At 38.5% G+C, this 17,870-nt stretch overlaps 1 protein-coding gene across 1 annotated transcript in view; it reads right to left on the bottom strand.

Moving 5' to 3' along the window:
- LOC139723116 (fucose mutarotase-like) overlaps window positions 1-17,870 on the bottom strand; it is a 193,674-nt gene that overhangs the window by 121,756 nt on the left and 54,048 nt on the right. The window contains exons 2-3 of the mRNA XM_071634382.1: window positions 13,838-13,906; window positions 10,282-10,352 (exon numbers count right to left, since the gene is read on the bottom strand). Of these exons, the coding sequence (XP_071490483.1) occupies window positions 10,282-10,352; window positions 13,838-13,906 (140 nt within the window). The remainder of the gene's footprint in view (window positions 1-10,281; window positions 10,353-13,837; window positions 13,907-17,870) is intronic.

Below are 17,870 nucleotides of genomic sequence, written 5' to 3'. Positions count from 1 at the left end.
GCTACTGGAGAAAGTTTGCTAACATTGACATGGACTCTCAGGTTCTGACGCACAAAAAGATTTTGTGATTTCTTTCTTTTTTTTCAATCAGATATCACAACTGAACAAAGATCAGCTCTCAACTTAACAGAAGTAACTAATAAGCATGTATGGATACCATCATCCCATCCCCTGAATTTAATTCTTTGAACTCGATGTCATGCTAACTGTACAATGTATGTGTGACAGGGACATCCTGTAAAACAAGAACTTTTTGCATTCACGAAACTTTCGCAAACTTCAGGAGGAGCCAAGATATGCAAAAGTAAAATGCACAGGAAAGGTTTTGTCTGCACAGTGGATCAAATTCCAGTGGCAAATTTGTGAAAGTTTCATGCCATGAAAGAGGCCATCAGCTCCAAAATGGGAATGTTTCACGCCGCAAATGTTTCTGGTGGTACAGTAGCAATCTTACTACCTATATGTACAAAAAAAAATAAATAAATAAAACTTACGAATAACAAGATAACAACTGCAAACACAAACACATAATGAAACAGAAAATTGAATAAAAATATTCATAAAAGGTCATAAATCCTTTAGTATTGAAGAGAACTCATATATGAAAAGGCTTATTGTATTTGAGATGATTTACTTAAGCTTAGCCGTGGATTTCTGTAAATCTTGGCAAGACTCCTGTAGTAACTGATCATACTTTTCTTCGACAAGTAACAATCTCTACCCACTGGGATAACTGGAATTAATCAAAACCTAACGAGGACAGGTTATCTTCGCCAGCATTTTTGTTCTTTTTCTTTAAAGAGGTTTGATGGTAATTACTGGGTGGGCGTCTTGTATCCTTGAGTGTTTTTGTAAATGGTGAAAATTTCACAAATATCTAAACACAGAAATTCTGTGAACTTCACCTGAAGACTTAGACTCTTTATTTCAAATGGAATCAGATGACAGACATCTTGTCAAAATGATAGAGCGAGAGAATATATATGTATACATATATATAGATATAGATATAGATTGGAGAGAGAGAGAGTGAGAGAGAGAGGGAGAGAGGGGGCCTTTTACATGATAATAAATTCAATCCAATTCAATTCAATTCAGCTCAATATCACTTCTCTTTGGAAAAACATGAAACTTTGAAATTCCATACATGTTTTTTAGCCAACCTTTTTAATCATTAAAAAAAAAAAAAAAAAAAAAAAAAAAAAAAAAAAAAAAACTTCCACAAATTTGTTCATTTGAACTTTGAAAAAAAAATGCATAAATCAAAATTAAAATGAGGAGTGATTTCCAAGTTTGAGAAGTTTACATGAGTGCAAATTCCGATTCAAACCAAAGTGTACTACATAGCAGAGAGAATGACATAAAAGGATTTAGTTTTACCTCAGTTGAATGGATATTAAAGGGATCGTGTAGTTTTCGTTGCAACCTAGCTTCAGGTTTCCACCATCTTTTGGTGAGATAATGAAGAACCTCTTATAAAATATGAAAGAGCATGTGATTCCAAGAAGAATTCAACGTTTATTTGGTGAAAATTGGTTTTGAAATGGCTGTGATATCCAAAACAGAGTGATCATAATAAAAGGTGGGACCCATCTTTTATTGGGACTGCTTTGTTTTACTTTGTTTTTGGATATCTCAGCCGTTCAAAAACTGATTTTCATCAGATAAACTTTGAATTCCTCCTAGAATGGCATGGTCTGTACTATTTCATAAGTGGTTTCTTGGTATCTCGCAAAAAGTGTTGGAAAGGTCATACTCTCTGTTACACTCTTGATACCAAGAACAGTTATGGGCAAAGAAGAGAGATGAGGCAGTACAGACCATCCTTTAATACTGAATAATTCTTTTATCTAACTTTATTTCAGCAAGTCTCTCTGACCCATGGAATTGTTAGGTGTGGCCATTGACCATCAGTATGAAATATGCACGCTCAAAACTTCTTTGAATAGAGCTCAATTGGTTGTCATGTTCTTCTACTGGATGGGTGATGGCAAAATTTGGCACTTCAAAGGCTGTAGGTCGCAAAAAAAAAAAAAAATTGGGACAGGTTTCCTCCAAAGTTTTCTTTTCCTTGGGGCTTGACCGGGGCTTGTCTGGCACTGATGGCTCAAAGACATTTTCACATTGATGAACCTCTGCTTGATCGCTCCCCTTTGCGATTACCATGCAGCAACGCCAAGCCTCAGGGCCTTGACGGAGGCTACGAATATCGCGACTATCGCTACCTGAAGAGGCCCTCACCTGTTCATTCTAGCCGTGATGATTTTGTGCGAGTGTGCCAATGAGAGGACACTTCCACGGCTAATTGGTGCGCTTTGGAGGTGGCTTGCTTGGCCCTGGACCAAGTAGGACCTGTGACCCACACTCTGGCTCACGTCCCAGGTACATATGCATCCCACGTCGGATGCACAGTATGTCATAATCCTCCCACTATTTGCATGCTACATAAAAGTTATCTAACAGCAAGTGGGAGGGGAAATACAATAATAAGGCAACTCCTCTCAGCTGCTATGAAAAACCTTTGTTTTGTTTTTTTGCTTTTTTGTTTGTTCCTTTCTTTCTTTTGTATTCTTTTTCATTCTTGGCCTCCTCTTTGATTTTTCTGGTTCACAATAGATCAATAACATGAAATAGATTGGGGAGAGTGACTCATTCAGTCAGACAAAAACGACAACAACTAGTATCATCGCTGAGTCACACACACAGTAAACTCACGCTACATTCCCGAGTGCAGCTGTGCTCGTGAGTGGGCATGAATGGCTTAAAGATCCGGTAGCTTGGTGGGAGGGGGGGCGGGGTGGTGGTGGAGGGATACCATTGGAAGGCTGGCCCTGTTTCGATATATTCAAGAATCATGTTAATCATGACTGAAAATCTATTACTGTCATGTCATACTACTGACGACGCATTACACACAAAAATATGATTGACAAGTGATTGACAGTAAAAGAGGATGGTAGTGCTAGAGACATTTAATGCGATAATGCTCTTTATAGAAAAGTATTGTGAATTATCATTATTATTAGTATACACATATGTGTGTATAAACATGTTGAGAATTCACATATTGGCTCCATGAAGAAATGAAGAAATAAACTGGTAATAACCAGCCATGTCTCATAGCAACCAAGTCTGTCTATGAGTGCACGCTCTACGTGTTCAATTTTTGTTTTGCTTCGTTTTGATACCGTCATTGTCAAGACTCCTGAAGAAGGCGTAGGCTGCTGAAAATTTGAGTCGAATAAACAATTTCTTTATTGGCAAAAGAATGTATTACCAGCTTATTTTTTCATTTCATATGTATATATATATATATATATATATATATATATATATATATATATACATATATATATTAATATACATAATTATCATATATATATATATATATATATATATATATATGTATATAAATATATATTTATATATATATATATACATGTCTAAACACATACATGAGTTTATACTAAAAATACGAACATTGTGCTATTCCTAAGACTACTTATTTGCACAAATATAAGCTGTCTTTCATGATACCTGATTAGAAAAGAATACCCACACAGCAAGTTACACCACAGCATTTGTCTTTTAATCAGTAAATAGTAAAAAAACAGGGGATTTAAAGATTGCTTATATCACTCACACTGCACCAAAAGAATACCACTTTCTATACAAACTGCTGACATCATCATTGCGTCAGTCAGATGTAACGAGGGTCTAAGAATATAGTCACTTCCATTCCATAAGCTCTCTGCCCTTGTCATCAGTTTACATCTTTTTTTTCCCCCGGCTTAGGAATTTATTCAATTTGTCTGGAGTTTCACTGGGATGGAGTGCAATAACCTTGGAGTGTAAGGAAATCATGATTACTTGACAAGATGATATGTATATATGAATTACGTACACAGACAGATGTATATGAAAGAGAGAGAGAGATATATATATATATATATATATAAACAAAGGAAGCTATCTTTGTGGACAGAGAGAACAATGAATGCATGAATTTGGTGCTACGCCCAAATTTGAGATCCGCACAGGCCTCCGACAGCCAAGAAGTCGATCTTAAAATTGGGGTGGGGGAGATAGAATGGTAATCAAATCATACACCGCAGCTCGATCGTGGCATGCACAGTCATCGGCCAACAACTTTAGAGAACATACACACACAAAAAAAGACACCCAAAATGATAACAAGGAGGGTATGGATACTCACAATGAGGGACTACTGGGTGGTTGATCGACCACTTCCTATCGCGGCTGAAACTTTGACAAAAACTTTTGACAAACCTCGCTCTGTGAGTGCCAGGACCTGCCTAAACAATCCTCGAACACATCCTCACCCCTCGCCAATCTTGTGCCTGACATCAGTGAAAAACAATAATGCATACCAGTGCACGATTCTGATGTCAAGGCAAGCATACCTTCATCGCTCACACATCATCAGTAACAAGTGCGCATTCAGTCACTAGTTCTACTGTCAACAACAAAAATAGTTGGATCGCTATTTCTTGTACGAGTGAATGGTTAGACTGTGCCTCCCATTTGCCTTTCACTAAAAAAAAATTGGTTGCCATTTCTGTGATGAATTTAAAAATTGGTGCAGACCAAATCTTTTGACATCCAAGGTGTAGTACACAAAAATACAGTATGCAGTGTATAGCTTTTACTCGTGCAATGGAAAAAGATTTGGCAATCAGTCAGAGATGAGCCCATCCTATCTAACTCAACTTCACTTCGTTGAATATCATTCGAGAGTGCCTCTGTCTTTCATCTCCTGCAAAATCTGGTACCATAGCACTCATGACCATTCACTATTTGTTGTAATACTAGCAACGAATCCTCTAAAAAAAAAGGATTACACAAAATATACAGCACCAAACCACAGAAGTATGGTAGCTGGGACAGAATGGAGAAAAGGGAAGGTGAGAGGAAGATGGAAAGAGAAAGGGAAATGTCTATGCAAGTGAGCAGATTCTTTCACAAAGCATTCATACTAATGACAGGTGGCAGCGACTCTTTCAGTGACAGTGGAAACCTTTGTGTACAGGGCAGAAGACTGGGCGTGACAAGAACACAAGGTTTTCCTTGTTATCACACTTCCTGTAAGGTAGAAACCTTTAAAAAAGACCACTATTAAGGTAGAGTGCAGTTGATTTTTTTTAAGGTTATTATATGTTAAGAATGTATGACATCGAAGAATATGGTATTTTGGCTTTACTTTATTTCAATACTGCAAATCGTTTTCCCTTAAAGGGGAAATCCAGTCCAAATATAAGTTAGTCTGATAAAAAAGAGTAAAATCTTACAAGTTCAATGGTAAAAATTTGATCGAAATTGGATGAAAAATATTGAAAGAAAGTTATGGTATTTTGAAGTTTCGCTAAATTTTTCAGGAAACAGTTCTTGAACGGTCAATATGAATATGCAAATGGCAAAGTGAGCATGTCATACCCTCACAACTTGCCACACAGTTTGTACATAAAATTTGGAAATTTTCAGTTTTTCATTCAAACACAATTATGCCCGAGGCTCAAACCCTGGTATATCCAACTGATCACTAGTCTGTGAAGTCATTCAACCAGGAATAATATCATTTTTCAGACTTCAATGAGAGAAACATTTTGAATCTTTGTCATTTTATTGTACAGGATCAAAGGAAAATTGTGAGGTTATGACGTGTTAGCTCACTCATTTGCATATTCATATCCACTGTACAAGAAATGTTTTGCCAAAATTAGCAAAACTTCAAAATGTCATAACTTCCTTATTTTACATCCGATTTCAGTCAATTTTTTACTGTTGAACTCGTAAGATTTTATTCTTTTTTATCAAACTAACTTATATTTGGACTGGATTTCCCCTTTAACAGCCACCATAGCCAGGTTATTGCAAGACATTAACTACTTGATGCTATAAAAGGGTAGATTTACTTAATCTCTTAACATTTCAGTAAGTGGGAGGCTGAGGTGATGACAACAGTTACAAGTACTTCTCCAAAATACACAGGTGGTTGCTACTCTTTATACTGTTTCAAAATTAACAACAAAATGTGGAACTTTCAAACAGCAGGTCCACTGTTCGATGTGTTGTACCCTTTCATGTCTACAAAATACCCTGGAGATAAGACTATATAACATTGCAGCGGACGCATATGCACTATTTAAAAAGCACTTGCTGAACTCATGAAAACTAAACAAGCACTTGCCTAAATAGAACAAGTTATACATCCCTATATTAGAGATTCCAACAGACAGACATCAACTTCCAAATTCATGTTTTCTTGTTTTGTTGACCCTTATTACACTCTGCTTGACTTGCCAATGGCCAGACACCCTAGAGTGCTTTTTGCCACCGACGGACACATATGTCTGGAAGTTAACTGTCAATGAATAGAGATTACCAAATCCCCCTTTTCCCTATTACGTTATCATTGATATGCCCTGATGGACTATTGACTATAATAAGGTTCAGTCCAGGGTATTCACTCAATGCTTATGAAAATGTTTGGTACGTTAAAGTTCAGTGCAATGACGCATGAAGGGTTAAGGGCATAAACCTCATCTGCAATTACTGTCTCCATGTTGTGCTATTTCTCTGAACACCACTGTGATGGAGACTCTCCATATTTTGGGTGGATTTCCAAAAAAAAAGATTACACGTCCTGGAAATGGGTGAAATCATCATGGTGTCGTCACTAGATCAGTACTCATCAATTAATCTACATCTCTGTTTGGTTCTGTGGCGGGGTGGTTTATCGCCGTTCCACAAGTCCAGCTAAGGGTGCGTTTATGCTTCCTTTTTGGGGGCCAAAATCAGGCCCTTTAAATTGTGATTAGTGCAAAACGCTGTTGCGTTCATGTTTACTTGATAGAAACGCTGAATCAAAACGCCGATCCAAAATGCACAAAAAGGTGCGTTTACGATCAACGTTTCTGACTAATCACGTTTGACGGGGAAGCATAAACGCAACAGCGTTTCTAAACGCGTTTAGAGTGACGTCATCTAAACGCTTTTCCAGTTCACATGAAAAAGCGCGCGCCCGGCCAGCCAGCTACCCTGGCCTGTGCAGTTTTCCCATATACTGTGCATACGCCTGTCTTTCCTAGCTGCTCTCTCAGGCCAGGCCACCGATCGCAGCGCGCGCCCCAATTTGACTAGCCTCTGCTGAGGTCAGCGAAGCAATCGCAAATGCTCTTTCCAAGGCTCAAAGAAAGTGAGCATACACAATGCCCCCGTGAACATCGTTTTGAATCAGCGTTTTGAATCAGCGTTTCAAAACGCTGATTCTGCTTTCGCAAATTGAGCATAAACACACCCAAAGTCTGTCCCATCCGGCATTAAAACATCCTGTTTAGACCAGTGACGTTCCAATCTGCTGTCCACCTACGGTCTGTCCCTCAACATGCACACCATCCCACCCCACCCCAATTACCAACACTACAACCAGCTACTATTCCAAAAATATCAATCTGCCACACAAAGAATAACTTTGTGGTTTTTCTCTTTTATATGCCGATGCAAAATAGCGTCTAGAATGGAACAAAGGGCCTGCATGTCCTAAATGACCTAATTTGGGTGTGAAGAAGTTTCCTCTTCGGGTGATTTCGTGGTTTTGGGCCGTCAGACTGTGATGTCATCTTTACTGTCATGGCAGCAGTTGTCGGGAGGAAATTGGAAAGAAACGTGGCTGAACGGTCAAAAACGTGAGAAACAAAGGGGCGTAATGCACGAGAGCTGAAATACTCTTTCACAAACTACACCTGTCTGGCAAAACAAAGGGTGTCAGCAACGTTATACTGGTGGCATTCATTCTCGTGTCATTGGAGGTATTCCACTGAATTTTGTCTCCTTGATCAATGTCAGTAACAGCTTGTTGAGAAATTTGGAAGAAATTTCCTGTTTCTAGCCAGGAGAACTAGAATGATATCGAAATTCTAGCACAGCTTCACTTTAAACTGAGCAAAAAAGATCAGATCAGATCGGCCTGCTAAAGAGATTTCAGAGAGATTGATTCAGCAGGCGAAGTAGACCTCTTAACTGCATATAATTTGACATGAATACCAAGCGTTGTTACATCCCCTGATTAATTTTCCATAGCAGTTAACAGGCTACTCAGCAGATTTGATGCATCTTTTGCACACAAAAAAGGAGAAAAAAAATAAAGAAACACAAAAAAATGAAAGACACATCTCATTCCATTACAACCAGCCCTGTAATTCATAGCTCTATATCATGCAAGGAAAATAAAGTATTGCATTGTCTTGTGTGAAGTGTATTCTATAGAGAGGGGATACATTTATATATGAAAATTGAATAAAACTTTAAAGCAAGCTCTTGAATACATTGTCTACATATGGACATAAACACACACACACACACACACACACACACACACATGGAATTTCAAAGGCTTTTGCTGGTGCAATGGTACATGCTGTACAATGGCAATGGTCTGCATATTTTAGAAAATACTCCAAGGCTTTAAAGACAAAGCCAGAAATCTATCTTGACATCAGCGGACATACAGCACTGCTGGGATATGCAACAAATGCATCAAAATGTTGAGAACTCCAAACCAATTTTAGGTTGGTTTGAAAAATGGGGGAAATCAAACAAAACTGAATGGTAGAGGTTTTGTCAAATTGCACCTGAAGTAGAAAGTTTTTGGAGTCATAAGTTTCACATATTTATACAAACAGCGTTATTACTAAACAGCAACCACATGTGCACAATAGCTGTGATGAAGATGTCATAGCATTAAAAATCTCCTATTTGCCTACGTATACATACCTTCACAATATTTTCTTTGCTAATTTATGAAATGTAGATGAAAAAAAAAATGCATTCTTTTCCAATGGTATTTTCTTTTTTAATTCTTTAATGTCTAGTTGCAATAACTTTAACAGCAACATTATCTGTTTGGGAGGGGGAGCTTGCCCACCAAAAACATGATGTCAATTTTCTGAGCCTAAACCAACTAGACAGATGATGACAGATGACAAAATCACCTCAGCTTTCTGATACTTGTGGTTGCAGCCAATATCATTGTTAGGTGAACATATCTGAATTTCTCTAATCTTTTGAATTGTACAAAGATAAATTTTGGATATACATGTTAATGGCATACTGTTTTTCCAGTGGTCAATGTCATACAAGGTTTACTTTTCAGTGGATAACTCCTTTAATCCTTTGAATGATATCTACTTTCTGTCACCATTGCAATGTAGACTATGTATAATTTCTCTAATTAATCATTATACTCATTTAAACGTATATTTCACATTACATTATATGGCTTGTATATCTTATACATTCTTAATATAATTTGTTGAATGTGTACATTGTATTCATTACACTTTCTTGGATAGAAATGAAGCATAAATGAATCAAACTGAACTGAATTCCATGTTTTTCTTATTCGAAGTTCAGTTTGAGATTAAACAATTTATAAAATCTAACATTATGACCCTTTAATACTGACCATGGTGCAAAGGTGAAATCTAAATATGAGTTTACATAAGATATACACAGTCACTTCCTGATATAAAAATCACCTGGAAATAGTTACAAAGGGCAGTTCAGTAGCCTTGGTACTTTGTCCTTGCGCATGGTTGAACAGTGAAGAGGATGCAATGCTTTTTACTCAAAAAGAAATTACTCTGTCATGAATTCTGACACTGGCAACACAAAGTTGGAAAAAAAGCAAAAAAAAGCAAAAACCAAACAAACAAACCAAATTGCAATAATGTTATACTTATTTATGTGAATGTGTATATGTGTATTTGTTTGTGTGTGTGTGTGTGTGTGTGTGTGTGTGCGTATGTGTGAGAGAAATATGAACAGACAGACCATGTAGATATGCAGCTTTGTTGTTGTTGTTTTTTATTTTTGAAAATTTGGAAAAAATGGACATAATTCTTTAAACAAAGTCAACAATTAATTCATAGTAATTGAAATGACATATTTTCAACATGTCTAGTAGATATGCTAACTAGACATGCTAATATAGAATGAGTTTCTACTGATTAGTGCATCCACCCCATCACACACACACCCACACACACACACACACACAAAACATATAAATAATTGGATTCAGATTCTGCTATTTTACACACACACACAAAAGGAAAATGTACATGTATTGCCTAGACTACCACAACGCATTTTGATCGATACATAAATTAAATCAATGTGCTATGTTCTGATGTTCGTTCAATTCCCTTCCATTATTTCGCAAGGGGTCATAATAACAATCAATGTGACACGTAAACTTACGGGGCTGTCCACGTAGGCATCCAGTGGCAACAGACTCAAGATGGCGTCCAGTAACGCTGGGATGCTGTGACCTGCATGGCATGTAGAAAGGGGAACAACGCATGACCCCCGCAAATCTTGTTTTTGTGACTAATTCCCATCAAATTGATGGAAAAGAGAGATTTATTTATTCGCCTGGGCATGATTAAAGTACCATGGGTGTCATTGTTAGTTTTTACGGAGACTAGCACTTGGAGGATGGGAGGAGTGGAGGGAGAGTGGAGTGATACGTGTTTACGAGACAACGCGACCGTGTTTACGGACGATCTCCCCGCCTTCCGTCATTTTACGATGATGATTAGTGATGCGTAAACATCATTCCAGGAATATTTCGGCTACAAGAGAGCAAGATGATTACGAAGGTAACAGGGAATTTGCCGAAGACAATCAATAACAAAATGAGGTGAGATGCCGAGCAAAACAACAACTTTCTTGTTTTGTTTGTCTTTTCTCCGGTAGGTTGGGGTGGATTCAAGCTCATCGGGGATAAAGACATGATTTCCATACAAAGACTTTGAAAGTGTGATAGGCTTTAATATCAATAAACGATAACAATAACCGTTTTGTTGCATGCCCAGTTGGCAAGATTACACGGACTACATTCATTTTCATTTGGCTACTTGAGAATCGGGAGGCCATCAACAGAAAAATATGTCAATTCAGTTTAGTCTTTGTAAGCCAAATTGAACCCATTACGCACTTGATGCACTAAATACATTGAGCACAGGTTTTGTTTTGTTTTTTGAAAATGCTTAAAGCATCTATTCCCTTTTTATCAACATTTCAGCTTAATGAATAAGTGACATTATTTCTATTCCCTCTTTGCTTGATAACTGATGATTACAACTTACACACATACACATACAGATGATAAATAGGAGAAATACAACAACGTGGATGACAATTTCAGAAACCTCAATGTTTTAATATTTCAAAATTTTCCACGATTACTTTCCTGCATTATTCAATCTCATCAATTCTGTTGACCTCTCTTTCATATCTTTCTGTTCAAATCCTTTGTTCAAGACAGTGGAACATACTTTTTAACTTCTCATAAAAAAATTAACACTTCACTGTTTTCCTGAAATATATTTAGCGAGTGGTATATCAATACATGCAGTTGATAGCTGATGACTTATCTGAAACAGGGCCATTACTACAGTAAAAGAGGAAAGCCCCAGAGAAAATACAGATTGAAGAGCTATTACCAATTTGGCCTTTCGAAATTAACTGCTGCTTGTATGTATTGTTTTCAGAGTTTTAAAAAGGACAAAGAGAAGTACATCTTACTCATGAATAGTAGGAACAGGAATAGATAATTCAACAATCACATGCAGAGATTAGTTATTTTTCATCAATTCTCAGTTTATAATGAACTGATTTACATTATGAAATAAATGAAGATCCTCAGAGATTCTTCAGAGATGTGAAGACTTGAAAAAGAAACAAGAGACCCGCGGGTCTAGCGCTCACCTGAGTATCGCAAGTTCACCTTTCACGTAGTCACTAATCTAAATTATTCACAGCTCTACCAAAATTTGACGAGGCATTCTCAAGTGGAAGATGAAAATGTACAATAAGGGCCCAATTTTTTCAAGATTCCTTAATTTGGGGGAATTGGGGCCCCCTGGGGCCCTCTGGGTGGGGCATGGTGCCCAGTTTGATAAATTGAGATCCTGACCACCTAGGGATGCTACCTGCCAAGTTTGACAAAAATCCATCATGAGGTTTTCAGGAAGAAGATGAAAATGTACAATTCAGGCCTCCATTTGGACCCTTCCAACCACCCCCCCCCCCCACCCCCAAGAGGGGCACCCCTGGATCTCCTATGAACAAACTTGAAACTACAGTCATTACTGTACTCACTCATAGTATTATCTCAGCTCTATAACTTCTGATTCTAGAGAAGATTTTTAAAGATTCCTTCATTTGGGGGGTTTGGGCCCCCTGGGGGCCCCCTGGGCGGGGCATGGTGCCCATTTTGACAAATTGAGATCCTAACCCCCTAGGGATGCTACCTGCCAAGTTTGGTGAAAATGGGTCATGGGGTTCTCAAGAAGAAGATAAAAATGTACAATTTAGGCCCCATTAGGACCCCTCCTCACCCCCACCCCCCCCCCCCCCCCCCCCGGGTCCAAAGGGGGGCACCCCTGATTCTGCCATGAACAAACTTGAAACTACAGTCATCAATGTGCTAACTCATAGTATTAACCTAGCTCTATCACTTCTGGTTCTAGAAAAGAAGATTTTTGCGGATTCCTTAATTTTGGGGGGTTTGGGCCCCCTGGGGGCCCCCTGGGTGGGTCATGGTGCCCATTTTAACAAATGGAGTTCCTAACCCCCTAGGGATGCTACCTGCCAAGTTTGGTGAAAATGGGTCATGGAGTTCTCAAGAAGAAGATGAAAATGTACAATTTAGGCCCCATTAGAACCCTTCCCCACCCCCCCTCCCCTGGGTCCCAAGGGGGGCACCCCTGATTCTGCCATGAACAAACTTGAAACTACAGTCATCAATGTACTAACTCATATTATTAACTTAGCTCTATCACTTCTGGTTTCTAGAGAAGAAGATTTTTACAGATTCCTTAATTTTGGGGGGTTTGGGCCCCCCTGGGGGCCCCCTGGGTGGGGCATGGTGCCCATTTTAACAAATTGAGTTCCTAACCCCCTAGGGATGCTACCTGCCAAGTTTGATGAAAATCGGTCTTGGGGTTTTCAAGAAGAAGATGAAAATGTAAAAAGTTTACGCACGACGCACGACGGACGACGGACGACGCACGACGGACGACGCACGACGGACGCCGGACGAAGGGCGATCGCAATAGCTCACTTGAGCCTTTGGCTCAGGTGAGCTAAAAAAAACAGACAGGGAGGAAAAAAATGAGAAGGAAAATGAGATTCTTTAAAAAAAAGCAAAAGAGAAGGAAAACACTTCTAGTTGCAAGATCTTGATAAGCTGATAAAGTGTCATGTATTGAAATCTATAATTTTTTTGTAACCTTGTGGACCTAGTATCAGGCTTATATAAAAATCCATGTGATACTAAAGGATCTGTTTTGATGCTTAGAATCCAGTCTCCATACATTTCTTCGAGCTATATGAAGTAAGCTTAATTTCCAGCAAGTTTTCTTGTAAGCTGGACCAAATGTTTTCCATGAAGATATGTATACAAGTGAAATGCATAAAAAAGCAAGTCTTTGAATGGAATACACTTAATAATAAGAATGAGACTTTTTGCTTTCAAAATGTGCTTTTATAAATTTGTCTTTTATTTATTTATTTAAGTATTTATGTACTTATTTATGTATTTATGTATTTATGTATTTTTATTTATTTATTTATTTATTTATTTATTTATTTATTTATTTATTTATTTATTTATTTATTTATTTATTTATTTATTTATTTATTTATTTATTTATTTATTTATTTATTTATTTATTTATTCATTCATTCATTCATTCATTCATTTATTTATTCATTTATTTTCTAAGGAAATCAGATGAGGTTGACTCACCATCGGCTCGTACTTCTCTTGGGCCATGGGTGCAGATGGAGCTGGTTGGAAAGTGGGCATCTCCCAGAACTTCATTTGCATGTCAGAGAGAACAAGTAAAGAGAGAAGGAATGGATTAAGCCTCCTGCATATTCTACTCAATAATGAATAACACACACACACTCACATACACATATGCATAAGTATTCAAATTCATGAATTTTTTCCATTAAAATGTTTTTTTCATGAATTTCATATACTGAATGATTACTGTAAAAGTGGTTTCTTTCGCAGTGGTTTTATTTTCGCGCTTTTCGCGCTTTGAGGTTGAACCGCAAATTTAACATCACACGAAAATGTTTTGAACTCGCTGCTTGTTACAACGCTATTGCGCACTTGCACACACGAAGATTTCGCGCATTCAACATACACACAGCGATAACGCGTAATGTAGGTACAAGCATGTACACACTCGAGAGACGGAATTTCAGGTAAGCCTGTATTTAATTTTGATTTCTATTTAATAAATGAAAGAATAATTGGATTATAGTTTTGGTTTTCATGTGCAAAATAAGACAGTTTTTGCCGACTGTGAATTCACAGATTTTGCTGACCGCGAATTTAAACACACGCGAAAAAGTCGGCACCGACGGAAACCGTGAAAGTATCTGTACGCGAAAGAAACCACTTTTACAATATACAGTACCCGCTGCATGCTACATGGATTAGAACCAGCACAGGCTGTCAGGCAGAAGCTTGGTGGTCTAGTGGATAAGACACATATCCGGAGATCAGGTCATAGGTTCGAATCCTGCTTGACTATATACATTGTATGCCCATGATTTCTTTTGTCATGGCTACTACCAAAACACTGATCAATTCAATGCCTATTTACGTCGATGAAGGGCAATTTGTCAATTAGTTGGAATAAAACATCTCGACTGAAGAATTTCATGACTTTGAACAGCTAATATACTTTAATAATCATTCACATTACAAAAGAAAAAAAGTTGTATGTATATACATACACGAGGGAACTGCAATGTAATGATATTATAAAGTCTTCCAATTTATGTTTATTTGGTGCAAACATGCGCAACTCCAGTTTCACAATTTTTAAAACTTTATATCCAATTGTAGTGAAGTATCGACCATTCTGTTCATCTTAATTTACTTTATGTATGTCAACTTGATGCGGAATTGCAAATTATGGTCTAACCATTAATACATGATGCAATATCTACAGGAGATATGAAAATAATCTGTCACTTTAGTTGTTCATGGGTTTGTCTCAATGTTATGAAGACAACAGCAATTTTTTATTATTACACAGTATTAACTATCCTGATGAATATATCTAGATTGAAATCCATCCATGCACAAAGACATTGGTGAAGTTGACCTATCATTGTGCCACTGATGCAAGTATATAATGGACAACTCTCATCAACGTCATAAGAATTATCTGTCAATTGTTAATCACGCTACAGAGGAACAAAACAAAATGAATTTGTGTCAATCAATCACATCGTTTCACCCCATCCTTAACAACAACAACAACAACAACAACAACAACAACAACAACAACAACAACAACAACAACAAGAGGAGACCCGGGGTCACGCGCTCACCTGAGTATCGCAAGTTCACCTTCCATGCATTCTTGCAGACTCTTACCTGAGAATATTGGAAACTTATGGTGGGGGTAGCTTCAAGAATGGGGGCATGGTGTCCATTTACATATTCCATCACACTGGTAAAAATACCTGCCAAGTACACTGTACTTCATAGAACATTGGATTATGCAGCTTCGGAAAAAAAGACTTAAAGCCCTATCACTTTTGATTTGAACTAGAGAAAATATTATTTAATATTCATCAATTTAGGAGGTTTGGACCCCCTGGGGCCCCCAAGGAAAGCATGGTGCCTATTCAAACACTTTGAGATCTTCTCCCTGTGGGAATGCTACTTGACAAGTTTGGTGAAAATCCATTATGTTGTTTTCACAAAAAGATGAAAATTTAGGCCCGCATTTGGACCCCCCCCCCCCATCCCATCCCAATTGATGGAATTGAGATTCTATCCCCCTAGGGATGCTACCTGCCAAGTTTGGTGAAAATTAGTGATAGGGTTTTCAAGAAAAAGATGAAAATTTACAATTTCGGTCCAAATTTAGGCCCCTGGGTCCCCCAGGTGGGGCATGGTGCCCATTCGATGGGTTGATATTCTTTCCCCCAGGGATGCTACGTGCCAACTTTGGTGGAAATTCATGATGGCATTTTCAAGAAAAAGGTGAAAATGTACAATTTGGGCCCCATTAGGACCCCTCCCCACCCCCCTCCCCTGGGTCCCAAGGGGGGGGGGGGGGGGGCCACCCCTGATTCTGCCATGAACAAACATGAAACTACAGTCATCAATGTACTAATTCATAGTATTAACTTAGCTCTATCACTTCTGGTTCAAGAGAAGAAGATTTTTTAAGATTCCTTAATTTTGGGAGGTTTGGGCCCCTCTGGGGGCCCCCCAGGTAGGGAATGGTGCCCACTTGAACAAATTGAGATCCTATCCCCCTAGGGATAATACCTGCCAAGTTTGGTGAAAATCGGTCAAGGGTTCTCAAGAAGAAGATGAAAATGTAAAAGTTTGCGCACGACGTACGACAGACGACGGACGACGGACGCCGGACGAAGAGCGATCGCAATAGCTCACTTGAGCCTTCGGCTCAAACTCACCCCAATACAAAAGCATACTACATGTACTTTTACATGTAATGAACTGATCCCATCAAAAGATTGGCCAGGTTTTCATTGACGTACATTCAATGGTGTCATAAACCAAATAATTCTCCAAGAAATAAATCAAAATGGTGGGTGATTTGCTTCAGAGACACTAGTGCAATTTAGAGATCTTGTCAACATGTGTAAAGAGATAGATTCCAGATCCAGTTTTGTTAATATACAATCATTTCTCGCAGAGATATCAATTCACAACCATGATGAAATGAGAAGATCAATAGATGCTTGAACACAGAAGACGCAAGACACAATTTACTAACAGATTAGAGAGGGACAGTTATACATGAAACACTGGCTTTGGTTCAATTGCCAATGGCAGTTGATCTTCTACATTCTCTTGGACATCAAGCACACTTTTTTCTACATTTAAGGACGCAATACAATGTCTCAAGTGGGTACGGTCAACAATCTCTCGATATCACTTAAGCTCTCACACTGAAGGAGCATAACTCTCCACTGCAATCCAGTCCTACAATGTATTTCTCATCAGAGTTTTTACAAAAACATAAGATAAATCTTTCCCCCTTGAATGCACATCCAATTTGCCCAATCATTTTTTGTTTTCAAATCATATAAAGATTCTAGTACCCTACAAAAGATGTCACTCTTGCCACATCAGAAAACTATACAGTGGTCATAATTGAGAGGGGTCGGGCGACAACTTTTTCTCCTGTTTAAGAGGTGCTCCAACAAAAAATGTAATGCCGGGAATATTTCCGGTTTTACAGTAACTGGATCTCCTCTGGCTTAAGACCCCTTGCTGCAGCAGTTGTGTTCGTGGGCAATGAGGACCTCCGGAGAACCTCCGGAGGACCTCTGAAGAACATGGCAGATGAAAACCAGTATTTTTGTTGTTGTCGTTGTTGTTTTATGCACTCAGCAGGGGGTGCGAGAGATCCCGGTTTAGAGCTCCCTGATCGTCTGTCACAAGGTCGACATATGTTTCTATGGAAACCAGTTGTGGTGCATTTCTCCTTGAGAGAGGCGAGCACTTTCTCGTGTGCACATATGTGCACTCCATCCTCAAGCAGCGCAGGTCACCGGAAGTGTGCGCTATGTTCACTCCGAAAAAGGTTTTGAGGTCCCTCATCTCATAAGAGTCTAGCACAACCTCCGAAGGTTGTGCTAGACTTGCGGTACGCTGTCTAGCAGCGACCTCTACCTCAGACTTACACCAGACGCACCCAAGACTCGTGCTTTGTGCTCTTGCGCCATGATCTTTCAGAGTTCCCATCGTCTGAGGTAAACATGGCATGACC

Source organism: Diadema antillarum, unplaced genomic scaffold (genome assembly GCF_040938485.1).
Source record: "Diadema antillarum isolate AM-2024a unplaced genomic scaffold, OU_Dant_1.0 scf00000181, whole genome shotgun sequence".
Taxonomy (NCBI): Eukaryota; Metazoa; Echinodermata; class Echinoidea; order Diadematoida; family Diadematidae; genus Diadema; species Diadema antillarum.
The sequence above is the reverse complement of the archived record's forward strand: the minus strand, read 5'-3'. Positions and strand labels throughout refer to the sequence as shown.